Source organism: Megascapheus bottae, chromosome 9 (genome assembly GCF_031878675.1).
Source record: "Megascapheus bottae isolate mThoBot1 chromosome 9, mThoBot2.hap1, whole genome shotgun sequence".
Classification (NCBI taxonomy): Eukaryota; Metazoa; Chordata; class Mammalia; order Rodentia; family Geomyidae; genus Megascapheus; species Megascapheus bottae.
This window is the reverse complement of record NC_143517.1, coordinates 36502650-36515545: the sequence shown is the minus strand read 5'-3', so window position 1 is coordinate 36515545 and position 12896 is coordinate 36502650. Positions and strand designations below refer to the sequence as shown.

General features: G+C 40.1%; 1 protein-coding gene across 1 annotated transcript in view; it reads right to left on the bottom strand.

Moving 5' to 3' along the window:
• Ints8 (integrator complex subunit 8) overlaps positions 1–12896 on the bottom strand; it is a 59434-nt gene that overhangs the window by 22949 nt on the left and 23589 nt on the right. The window contains exons 11-15 of the mRNA XM_090339080.1: positions 11281–11351; positions 8708–8883; positions 7305–7438; positions 4350–4460; positions 1776–1977 (exon numbers count right to left, since the gene is read on the bottom strand). Of these exons, the coding sequence (XP_090195206.1) occupies positions 1776–1977; positions 4350–4460; positions 7305–7438; positions 8708–8883; positions 11281–11351 (694 nt within the window). The remainder of the gene's footprint in view (positions 1–1775; positions 1978–4349; positions 4461–7304; positions 7439–8707; positions 8884–11280; positions 11352–12896) is intronic.

Below are 12896 nucleotides of genomic sequence, written 5' to 3'. Positions count from 1 at the left end.
TTTTTCTATGTAGGTGGTACCAAGGAAAAACCTGGCTCTTCGTGCATGCTAGGCAAGCACTCTACCATTGGGCCAAACTCTTGGATCTATACTGTGATTTTTCCCACCCATTCCTGGGGCTAGAACTCAGGTCCTGCACACCATCCTTGGGCTTTCTCAAAGCTAGAGCTCTACCACTTGAGCCACAGCACCAGTTCCAGCTTTTGCTATGTATGTGCTACTGAGGAATCAAAGCTGGGGCTTCATGCATGCTAGGCTAGCACTCTACCACTAGGCCACACTCTCCACCCCTAAGTTTAGTTTTAATGTCCTTTAGAAACAAGAAACCAGAGCAGGTGCAGTGGCTCATGCCTGTACTCCTAGCTACTTAGGAGGCTGAGATCTGAGGATCAAGGTTCAAAGCCAGCCAGAACACAAGAGACTCTTATCTCCAATTAACCTCTAGAAAACAGGAAGTGGGGCTGGGCTCAATGGTAGAGCAGTAGCCTTGCTCTGAAGAGCTCAGGGACACTGCCCAGGCCCAGAGTTCAAGCTCCATGACTCACAAAAAGAGGGGGGGGGGGGGGGGGGGAACAAGAATGCCTTGTAAGTAACAGTGGTGGACCTGTATCTCTTTTCTATAGTACTTGTACTCATGTTTTTCTGTATTTACTGCAGTATTTTTTAAATTAGTGACAGTCAAATAAAATGAACCACATCATCTGAACCACAAAACTTGTGCATGTTACTGTGTTCTACACATTGGTGCCACGGTGATGCTTTAACATCCCAAAGGGGACCAGGCTCTCCCCATAAGGATGCTGCTTAAAATAGAATATAGGAGCAGGGTTCAGATATAGCCTGAGAGGCTGTCATTTCAGCATGACTTCACCTGAAATACTAGCAAGTTAGTAATTCAAAGAACATAAGCAAGGCTCAATTCAAATCACTGTACTGCTAAAAAAGTTAAAAGGCAGACTAGTCCTAATGGTCCATTTACCTGAAAATGACAAAGCTAACAAGGACACGTATCTGAATACAAAGCTACCTCAGTTACAAAAGTATTCAGATTTGTGGGATAGTTGAATGCCAATAGTTGATGGCTGTAATCCTAGCTACTCGGGAAGCAGAGACCTGGAGGATCACTGTTCAAATTCAGGTAGGGCACAAAATTCCTAGAGACTTCAATGTCAGACTGGAGGCATAGCTTAAGTGGTAAAGTACCAGTCACGAGCAAAGAAAGCTGAGCAAGTACATGAAGCCCTGAATTGAAGCCCTGGTATGAGAAGAAGGAAAAAACAAAACAAAAACTTAGGAGTCTCTCCTGATGTAATAGATTTATTGCAAATAAAAGGTTTAATTATAAGCCAATTGAGCTGGTGGCTCAAATCTGTATTCTTAGCTACTCTAGAAGCTGAGATCTAAGGATCATGGTTCAAATCCAACCTGGGCCAGAAGGTCTGTGTGTGACAATACTGGGGGAGTACTGAACCCAGAGCCTTGTACTCTTGGCTTTTTCACTCAAGGATGACCTTATAACACTGTAACTCCACCACTATTGCCACCTTTTTGCTGGTTGGAGGCAAGTATGAATTTTCTGCCTCAATTAGCTTTGAATGGTGATCCTCAGATCTCAGTCTCCTGAGTAGCAGGGATTACAGGCAAGACCCATTGGCATCATCTTACCCATAGTTTAAAAACAAAAACGTAAATTTTTGTTAACGTTTTATTTGCATTTCTCCCCCAAACCACTTAAGTACTAAGCTTTTGAATGTGGCTTTGTGAAACAGTCTTACCAGGAAGCCTCATTTCCACATATCCTCGCACTCTACTAACGAGATCAGAAGGAGGTCTCTCTCCTGACTGTCCTGTCCCAGCTTCATGTGTACGAATATCCAAAAGCAACATCTCATTCAGCATAACCTGACGAAGTTTTGGTGAGAACTCTGTCACCAACTCCAAACAAGCAGCAAACAGCTGTTTAGCATGGGAAAAGTCCTATACAAGAAATAACAGAACAGTGTCTGGATCAACTTTACTCTGGAATCAAAATACATACCTTTCTAAGTAGCAAGCAAAGAGATTACTTACCACTCCTTATCTCAGAGAGTAAGGTAGATTGTCTTTTTATTGTTAAGCTCAGTGAGAACTTAATTCTTCTGTAGTTTGGGGGTGGGGGGGGGGGAAACAGGAAGGAAAAGAGCCAGGTCCCCAGAGCTTATGCCTGTAATCCTAACTACTTTGTAGGCAGAGATCTGAGGACTGTGGTTAGAAGCCAGCCTAAGCAAAAAAGTTTATGAGATTCTTATCTCCAATAAACTACCAAAAAGGCCAGAAATGGAAGTAGAGGAAGTAGTAGTAGAAGGCTAGCCTTAAGCAAAAGTAGCTCAGGGACAGAGCCCAGGCTTTGAGTTCAAGCCTCAGAACCAGCACAAAAAGTAATAATGAGGGGCTGGGAGTTTGGCCTAGTGGTAGAGTGCTTGCCTAACATGCATGAAGACCCAGGTTCAATTCCTTGGTATCACATAAATAGAAAAGGCCAAAAGTGGTGCTGTGGCTCAAGCAATAGAGCTCTAGCCTTGAGAAAGCATAAGGATAGTGCTCAGGCTCTGAGTTCAAGCCTCAGGACTAGAAAAAAAAAAAAAAGTAAATAGTCATGGGGGCCGGGAGTTTGGCCTAGATGGTAGGATTCTTGCCTACCATGCACAAAGCTCTGGTACCAAATACACAGAAAAAGCCAGAAGTGGGTGCTGTGGCTCAAGTGGCAGAGTGCTAGCTTTGAGCAAAAAATGTGCAAGGACTGAGTTTTTAACTCCCATGACTGGCCAAAAATACAAAGAAAAAAAGAAACTAGGTCATGAAAGCTGGCCATGAGTGGTACAATATCTACATTCTGCATTATTTCTGTGTGATTCAGCTAAGAGGCAGAGTTTACAAACACCAATTGCTTTTAACAAAGCTCACAGAAATCAATATTCTGGACCTTAGTTCCTCTTCTACCTTTTCACCTGCCGAACTACATACAACCCACTAATTATAACTACTTTCGTTACAACTTTTCTTTCTTGCTTGCTTTTTTCTTGGGGGGGGGGGTCAGTCAGGCTTGAACTCTGAGCCTGGATGTTGATCCTGAGCTCTTCAGCTCAAGACTACCAGTTGAGCCACAGCACCACTTCCACAACATTTCTTTTCTTTTCTTTTACTTATGGAATCATCTTATTTGGATTCACCCCTCCCCTCTCTCTCCCTCATAAACCTTTCTCATCTTTTTTCCCTTAACTGACTGAGGCTTCAATTTTAGCTCAGGAGATCTGCCTTATAAATGCTGTCTTTAGTCAGGTGCTGGTAGCTCACACCTAATTCTAGATATACTCAGGAGGCTAAGATCAGATTAACACTGCTGAAAGCAAGACTGGGCAGGAAAATTCGAGAATTTTATTCTCCAATTAACCACCAAACAAGTTAGAAGTGGAGCTGTGACTCAAGTTGTACACTGTTACCTTTAGGAGATGGGGGGGGAGAAAAAGGTCAGGGATAATACTCAGGCTGGGAGTTTAAGCCCAGGAGTAGCACCAAAAAAATAGATAAATGAATAAACATAAAATAAAAATAAAACAAAGCTGTCTTTATCTTTCCCATAGAAAAAGAAAACAGTAGCATTAGTTGTGGAATTACAACATCTTATATGGCTTAACAATTCACACGATGTTTCAACTTCACAGACTACAAAGATCTCATATAAAACATACTTCAAAAGTAACTTTCTTCAAAAGTAATTTTGAGGAACTTTTATTATGTAATCCTTATACACAACATATACTAACTGGGTAGGGTGGTTGCCTTGAGCTCAGAGACAGCAACCAGGCTGAGTTCAAATCCCACAACTGACAAAAAAAATGTATACACACACACACACACACACACACACACACACACACACACACACACACAGAGTACCTTCTTATGTTCTCTACAGATTTATTTCTAATGCTGTTGTCATGATATCTACAATGTCTATGACTGACCTTAAACCTGCACATTATTTCTAATGCTGTTGCCATGATATCTACAATGTCTATGACTGACCTTGAACCTACACATTCGACAATCCCCTTGCCTCAGCCTCCCAAATGCTGGGAGCAATTATGGAGGCATACTACTACATCTACCTTCTAGACTTTTCAAAGGCAGAGACCAGTAACTTAAGTCCAATTTTGATTCAATCATCAGGGAAAAGGAAAGAGACAACTAAATCACCTTTTCAAACAACATTATACACTTTTTTCCTTTTGGGAGTATGACTGTGATTTTCTGATCAGAAAAAAATTGGATTCCTGTCTTTTTGTAAAAATTATGAAACTTTCACCCACCTTAACAACACTGCAGTGTAAACCTTTGGCCATGAGAATATATACCAAATCTCTTGTTAAGTTGTCCTTAATTCCCAGAATAACACCGCTATACACAGAAGGTATTTCCCACTAGAAGAAATATAAATACATTACACACACACACACACACAGGAAGGCAAATCTAGATAAGTCTTTCAATAATCGTCATTCACCAAAAAGAATATAAAGTTAGCACCAGTGGCTCATGCCTGTAATTCTACCTATCCAGGAAGCTGAGCTCCAAGGCTCACAGTTCACGAAAATCCATGAGACTTCTACCCCCAGTTAACCCCCAAAAAACAAGGAGTGGTGTTATGGCTCGAATTGGTGGACTGCGGCCCTGGAGAGAAAATGTTCCGGAATAGTGGGCAGCCCCATGAACAAAAACCCAAAAACCAAACAGACAAGAAAATCAGATTTTCCAAAGATAACAGAAAATGACAAAATGCTTATCAAGACTATTTTTTTCCACTATCCAGGGCAGTGATAATTAAACAAATGAAATCCTCTGAAGAATGATACAGAAAAATAAAGGATCTGGGGACACAGCTTAGCAGCAGACCCCTAGCATGTGTCAGGCACTGTATTCACAGAATCAAGAGGAGTAGCAATTAAAAAAAAAAAATTTTAAAAGCCAGGCGCGATGGCTCACACCCGTAATCCTAGCTACTCAAGAGGCTGAAGATTAAGGTTCAAAGCCAGTCCGCAAACAAAAGGACCTGAGACTCTTATCTCCAATTAACCTCTAGAAAATGGGAAGTGGGACTTGGCTCAAGGGTAGGGTGGTAGCCTTGAGCTGAAGAGCTCAGGAACAACGGCCCAGGCCCAGAGAGTTCAAGCCTCACAAAAAACAAAAAACCCTTAAAAGCCAAGAGCTTTATAAAATTCATGTGATCCTCCAAATAACACAATCAAGTAGGTATCATTACGCTGAAACATATAGAAGGAACTTGTGTAAGATTATGAAGTAATATGAAGATGGAATTAAAATTAATGCAGTCTCTTTTAATCAAACACCTTAGTGTTATTCTACTCCTTTTTCCCTTTAAAAATAAACACTATCAGCTAGACACCAGGGGCTCCTGCCCATAATTGTAGCTATTCAGGAGAGTGAGACCTGAGAATCACAGTTCAAAGTCAGCCCAAGCAAGAAAGATCATGAGACTATTTTTTTTGTGTGTGTGCCAATAATGGAGTTTGAACACAGGGCCTGGGCAATGCTCTAAAGCCTAACCTTGCAAAAGGATAGCATTTAAGCATTTGAGCTGCAGCTCCACTTGCAGCTTTTTTGGTCTTAATTGGAAATAAGAACTTCAGACTTCCCTACCTGGGCTGGCTTCAAACCAAGATGCTCAGATCTCAGCCTCTTAGGTACCTAGTCAATAGCCATCATCTCTGGAGCCATGAGATCCCTATCTCTAATCAGCAACGAAAAAAGCCAGAAGTGGAGTTGTGGATCAAGTGGTAGAGTACTAGACTCAAACTCAAAACCCCAGAGACAAGCCACTCAGGAGGCTGAGATGTGAGGATCAAGGTTCAAAGCCAGCCCAAGCCCAAAAGACGTGAGACTCTTATCTCCAATTAATCACTAGTAAAACAGCAAGTAGGGCTGTGGCTCCAGGGATTGGGTGGTAGCCTTGAGCTGAAGAGTTCAGGGACAGCACCCAGACCCCCCAGAGTTCAAGCCCGTGACCCACAAAAGGAAAAAAAGAAAAAAAAGAAACAAACAAACAGTAAGAAAGGATGGACGGAAGGGGTCAGGCAGGCAAATTGGGAGCATAGCAGTAATTCCAGTGATTCTGAGGGAAACATTTTTTTAAGTTCACAAGATCCTATCTCAACAGAAAAAAAAAAAAAATGGGCATTGTCATACTGGCCTGTAGACACACCTAAATAGGATAGTTTCAAAAACACCGGAGTCAAGGGTTGAGAGTAAGGTCCCGAATTCAAGCATCACTAACAACACAAAATGTTTAACAAATTGGTTCCAAGCTATAAACCAAAGATTACAATACAATACTGAAAAAGGAAAAACATAGGCTGGGAATGTAGCTAAATGGTTAATTTATTTACCTAGAGTAACAAGACTATGAGTTTGATCCCAAGCATCACCAAAAGAAAAACCATTCTGTAATAAATATTAGCTAAAGATTGTATAAAGAATATACATCGGTGGGCCGGGAGTTTGGCCTAGTGGTTAAAGTGCTTGCCCAGCATGACGAAGACCCGGGTTCAATTCCTTGGTACCACATATATAGAAAAAAGCCGGAAGTGGTGCTGAGGCTCAAGTGGTAGAGCTCTAGCCTTGAGAAAGTCCAAGGACAGTGCTCAGGCACTGAGCTCAAGCCCAGGACGGGCCAAAAAAAAAAAAAAAGAATATACATTGGAGGCCGGGAGTTTGGCCTAGTGGTAAAAATGCTTACCTAGCATTCATGAAAACTGGGGTTCGATTCCTAGGTATCACATATATAGAAAAATGCTGAAATGGTGGTGTGGCTCCAGTGGTAGAGTGCTAGACTTGAGGAAGCCCAAGGACAATGTTCAGGCCCTGAGTTCAAGGCCCAGGACTGGCAAAAAAAAAGAAAAAAATATGTATACTAGGCTAGGAGTATGGCCTAGTGGTAGAGTGCTTTCTAGCATGCATGAAACTCTGAGTTTGATTCCTTGGTACCACATACATAGAAAAAGTCAGAAATTGGTGCTTGGCTCCAGTGGTAAAGCGATAGCTTTGAGTAAACTCAAGAACAGTGCATAGGCTCTGAGTTCAAGCCCCAGGATTGGCAAAAGGAAAAAAAACAAAACACAAAAAAACAATTATGGTCACATCAAAGTCTTAAAATTTTTAACAAAAAGGAATAAAAAATCAGTTCTTCTATTAGATTACACTGAAAAACCGAAGTAATTTGTACTTGCTTTTAACAGGTACTCTCTTACCTTATTAGATACTGTCCAAAACTGGCGCTCTGAAGTCATACCATGTAATTCAATTAAAATCTGTCGAATCCTCCAGGGATCCACTGACAATATAAGCTGATGTTCCAGTTGGCCAATGTTAACACTAGCTGAGGCTAAAGAAGAGTTCTATTTCAGAAATGACTTAACTCAAAAATACATACAATATTATAAATATGAGAATGACAATTCAGGAAACTATGCTTTAAGTATTATGTTGAAAGCATAGCTCTTACTTGAGAACTAAGTCATTCAATATAAGGTTAAATTATTAATTTTACTGGCACACAGAAAACCTACAGAAGTCTGTATTGTATCTATACATAGTAAGCAAACACATTTAAAAATAGACAAAAACAAACAGATTAAAGAGCTTCATGGATATATGTGTGCTTTATGGGAGGAACAAAATAATCAGATTACTATTTTTTAATACACTGTTAGTGAAAGGATGTATGTCAATTTTGAGTGACAAAGGTGGATGTTTTAGTCTGGGCACAGTGGCTCATGCCTATAATCCTAGTTACTCAGGAGGCTGAGATCTGAGAATCGAGGTTCAAGCAAGCCCAGGCACTAAAGAATTGGTGAGACTCTTTTCTCCAACAGAAAACCACAAGAAAACCAACAGGAAACCAGAAGTGGCACTATGTATCAAGGGGTAGGGCAGTATCTTTGATACTGGGACAGCACCCAGGCCCAGAGTTCAAGTCCCACAACTGACCAAAAAAAAAAGAAGCATGCTTTATGAAAGGGGTAAGAGGAAAAAGGCATTCAATAAATGACAGTAAAAATCATTTCCACATAAATGACTGTTAAAATCAGTAATTTCAACTAACAAATGGACTTAAATAATGTGTTTTTGGTATTTTGTAGTATTTTTCTTTTATTAATAACTGGCCAGTTTAAATGTAATGAAATGCAAAGTAGTTTATTCTTTACTTTCGTTAAACCAACTGAATTCACTGTTTAAGGCTTATGATTCTTTTTTTTTTTTTGCCAGTCCTGTGGCTTGACCACAGGGCCTGAGCACTGTCCTTGGGCCTTCTCAAGGCTAGCATTCTACCACTTGAGCCACAGCACCACTTCTGGCTTTTTCTATGTATGTGAGGTGCTGAGGAATTGAACCCGGGTCTTCATGCATGCGAGGCAAGCACTCTTACCACTAGGCCAAACCCCCAGCCCCCATAAGGCTTATGATTCTTATTAATAAAACTGCATATTCTTCTCTTACTGGTAAGATATAAAACAGGAAAAAAATCAAATACATAACAGAAAATTTCACATATAAATTAAAACAAATAGAAGGGAATCCTCTATCTCCATGTTAATTTCAGTAAGGGGGAAAGTGGGTCAGTTCTTTAGCTAGCAAACTATAGAAAGCTAACCTGGGATATCATAAAATGAAGTTACAGGTTTAATGCACAGATTTACTCTAGGGGCTCTCTTCCTCATTTGGTCAACAAGTAGCTTTCGTTCTTCATCTTTCAACAAAGTAATAAAAAGCTCATGTGAAGAAATCATGAACACATACTGCAGATCTTCCAATCCCAGACACACATTCCTAGATTGGAAAGAAATATAAAACAAAGCATATTTAAAGATTGTTTTACATTTTCAAATTAAAAGAGAATATTACAAATATTTTTTTTGGGGGGGTGTCACTGTGGGACTTTAACTCAGGGACTAGATGTAGTCCCTGAACATTTCTGCTCAAGGCCACAGCTCCACTTCTGTATTTTTTTTGTTTTTTTTGTTTTTGCCAGTCCTGGGCTTTTAGCTCAGGGCCTGAGCACTGTCCTTGGACTTTCTCAAGGCTAGAGCTCTACCACTTGAGCCTCAGCACCACTTTCGGCTTTTTTCTATGTATGTGGTACCGAGGAATCGAACCCGGGTCTTCATGCATGCTAGGCTAGCACTTTAACCACTAGGCAAAACTCCCGGCCCACCACTTCTGTTTTTTTGATAATTAGAGTAGAGTTTCACAAATTTTCTTGCCCAGGATGGCTTTGAAAAGTGATCCTCAAAAGGAAAGACTTGGAAAAAATTCTATTAAGTAAACCAGACCCAAAGGAACAAAGGCTCAATGCTTTCCCTCATTTTGTAATAGTACACATCTAGAACTCTCCTAGCAGAGGTTTACAATATCTCAAACCCTAGATACATAAGGCCATACAGGATGAGGCCAAATTAATGGACCTCCAGGACATGGAAACAAGAGCTTAATTATGAGTGAATTATTCTTAATGTATTATGTTTTTCTTCTTCTTTTGTATTGCCCTTTGATTAATCTCATATTGTTACAGTATCCCATTTTGTTACCTGGTATATTATATAGATATTTACTTGTTTATTTGAAATAGGAGGGGAAAAATGAGGGGAAGGGTGGGGAGAAGGAAATGGGGACAAAAACATGAGAAGGGGTATCAATGTATGAGAAGGTAACTCTACTTGGCAAATATAACTGTCACCCCTCTATACATTAAAATAAAATTTAAAAAAAAATTAATCCTCAGAGTTCAGCTGGGATTACAGGCAGAACCCACTGGTGGGTCATGTATTTAAATGTTTATTCACGTTTAAAATTAATTATCAATGTTACAATATTAAAGAATAGTAACTACACAGCTTAAAGTTTCATATGGCTACACAAATTTAAACTGGTTTTACAAGCATAAATTACTACCTAGTTGAAAAGCAGGAAAAACAGGTAACAAATAAAAAATACTTTTCAGCCAGGAATAGTGGCTTGTGCCTATAATCCCAATAATCTCAGGATATAGGAAGCTTTCTCAGGATTGGGTGTATAGCCAACTTGTACTACATAATAAAATACTTTCTCAAAACAACAACATAATCTGGAGTGAATCATGTTGAGTGAGACAAGTCAAGACCAAAGGAACAAAAGGTACATGGTATCCTTAATATGTGGCTATTAGATCCAAACAGTACAAGAGCGAGGACTCAAAAGTTACATACCCAATGCTATAGACATGGTATTGGAAATATAAACACAACTACACAGATATAAAAACCTTTAACTCTATAGACATGTTTTATTACATAGATTAATATGTATCTATGATATACAAACCCTTAGGCTAATTTTGATTATATTCTAAAAACTAAGTGCCAGTGATTGTATATAGAGATTCCCTTCTTGAATACTTATTAAACATGTCATTTGAAATATGATGTAAAAATCAATGTTAATAAATTCTTTAATAAAAAAACAACAGTTTAAAAAGAAAAGAATGCGGCCGGGAGTTTGGCCTAGTGGTAGAGTTTTTCCTAGCGTGCACAAAGACCCGGGTTCGATTCCTAGGTACCACATACATAGAAAAGGCTGGAAGTGGTGCTGAGGCTCAGGTGGTAGAGCTCTAGCCTTGAGAAAGTCCAAAGACAGTGCTCAGGCCCTGAGCTCAAGCCCAGGACTGGCAAAAAAAAAAAAAAAAAAAGAATGGGGGAGCCAGGCACCATGGCTCATGTTTGTAATCTTAAGATACTCAGGAGGCTAAGATCTGAGGATTGTGGTTCAAAGCCAGCCCAGGTACAAAGTCCGTGATACTCTTATCTTCAATTAACAATCAGAAAATGGGAAATGGCGCTATGGTTCAAGTGGTAGAGCACTAGTATTGAGCTGAAGAACTCAGGGACAACACCCAGGGCCAGAGTTCAAGCTCCATGACCAACAAAAAAAAAAGTGTGGGGGGGGGGGACTGGGAGTGTAGCCTAGTGGTAGAGTGCTGGCCTAGTATGCACAAAGCACTGGGATCAATTCCATAGACACAGAAAAAGCTGTAAGTGGTACGGTGGCAAAAGCGGTAGAGCACTTGTGTTGAGAAAACTGAAGGACAGTTACCAAGCCCTGAGTTCAGATCCCCAGATTGGAGAGAAGGGGGGGCAGGGAAGGAGGGAAGAAGGAGGGAGGGGAAGGAAGGAGGGAGGGAAAGGTACTTACTTCAGAAAAGCAGCCATGTTTTCTTTCAAAGTCTCCGAAGTTTTTTCTAAATTTATTGATCTTGAGCATACCTAGAAATTTTAGTAAATTTTATTTGAATACAGCTACATTTTAAAATGTACAGAACAGTTTTAAATGTTTAAACTTAAAAATAATGAGACCAGGGCTGGGAGCACGGCCTACTAGTAGAAGAGTGCTCACCTAGAGTGCTCGCCTAGCATACATAAAGCCCAGGGTTTGATTCCTCAGTACCATATACACAGAAAAAGCTGGAAGTGGGGGCAGGAGTTTGGACTAGTGGAAGAGTGCCTGCCTAGCATGCAGGAAGACCCACTTTCGATTCCTCAGCATCACATACATATCTTTTTTAAGTAGTCAAAAATGGTGTCGTGAATCAAGTAGCAGAGCTCTAGACTTGGGAAAGCCTAAGGACAGTGTTGAGGCCCTGAGTTCAAGCCCAGAGCTGTCAAAAATAAAACAATATAAAAAAATAAAAATAAAAAAAAATAGGCCAGGAGTTTGACCTAGAGGTAGAATGCTTGCCTAGCATGCACTAAGACCTAGGTTCAATTCCTCCATATCTCATACATAGAAAAAAGCTGCAAGAGTGGTACTGTGGCTCAAGTGGTAGAGCACTAGCATTGAGAAAAAGTCCAAGGACAGTGCTCAGGCCCTGAGTTCAAGCTCCATGACAAGCCAAAAATAAGTAATAATAATGATAAGGCCAGGCACCAAAGGTTTTATACTCCTAGCTACTTAAGAATTTGAGATCTGGGAATAGCTGTTTGAAGTCAACCCACAGACAAAGTCCCTAAGAACCTAAAGATGGAAAAAAAAGCTAGAAGTGTAGCTATGCCTCAAGTTGTAGAGTGCAAGTACACTAATACATAAATAACTGCAGAGATACTGTTTAGCACACTACATTGTTATTTCAAAACTTATAAAATATATTACCAAATTTATGAAAGGAGAACCATTTTTTTTAGGAACCAGTAGTTCCTGTCAAGAGTTAAAAACAGTAGTTAATATGTATAGAACCAACAGATTAAAAGGAAACAAGGTTTTACAAAGTAAGTGATAAAAAGGAAGAAAAGAAACTAAGCATGGCAACATTAGTTATGTTTTACAAATTTATACACATACAACATACAAACACACTAGTGGAGTATAGCCAATTTAGGGCAAGCGAATTCAGAACCCCCCCCTCTTTCTAGGCTTTTCTTGTTCATGACTGTTCCTCTACTACTGAAACCATGTTTCAAGCCTTTTACTGGTTTATTGGAGATAATAGTCTTTTAGCTAGGTTCAGGTAGCTCACATCTGTAATCCTAGCTACTCAGGATGCTGAGATCTGAGGATCACAGTTCAAAAGCCAGCCTGGACATTAAAGTCCATGATACTCTTTTTTTTTTTTTTTTGCCAGTCCTGGGCTTGAGCTCAGGGCCTGAGCACTGTCCTTGGACTTTCTCAAGGCTAGAGCTCTACCACTTGAGCCTCAGCACCACTTCCGGCTTTTTTCTATGTATGTGGTACCAAGGAATCGAACCTGGGTCTTCATGCATGCTAGGCAAGCACTTTAACCACTAGGCCAAACTCCCGGCCCGTCCATGATACTC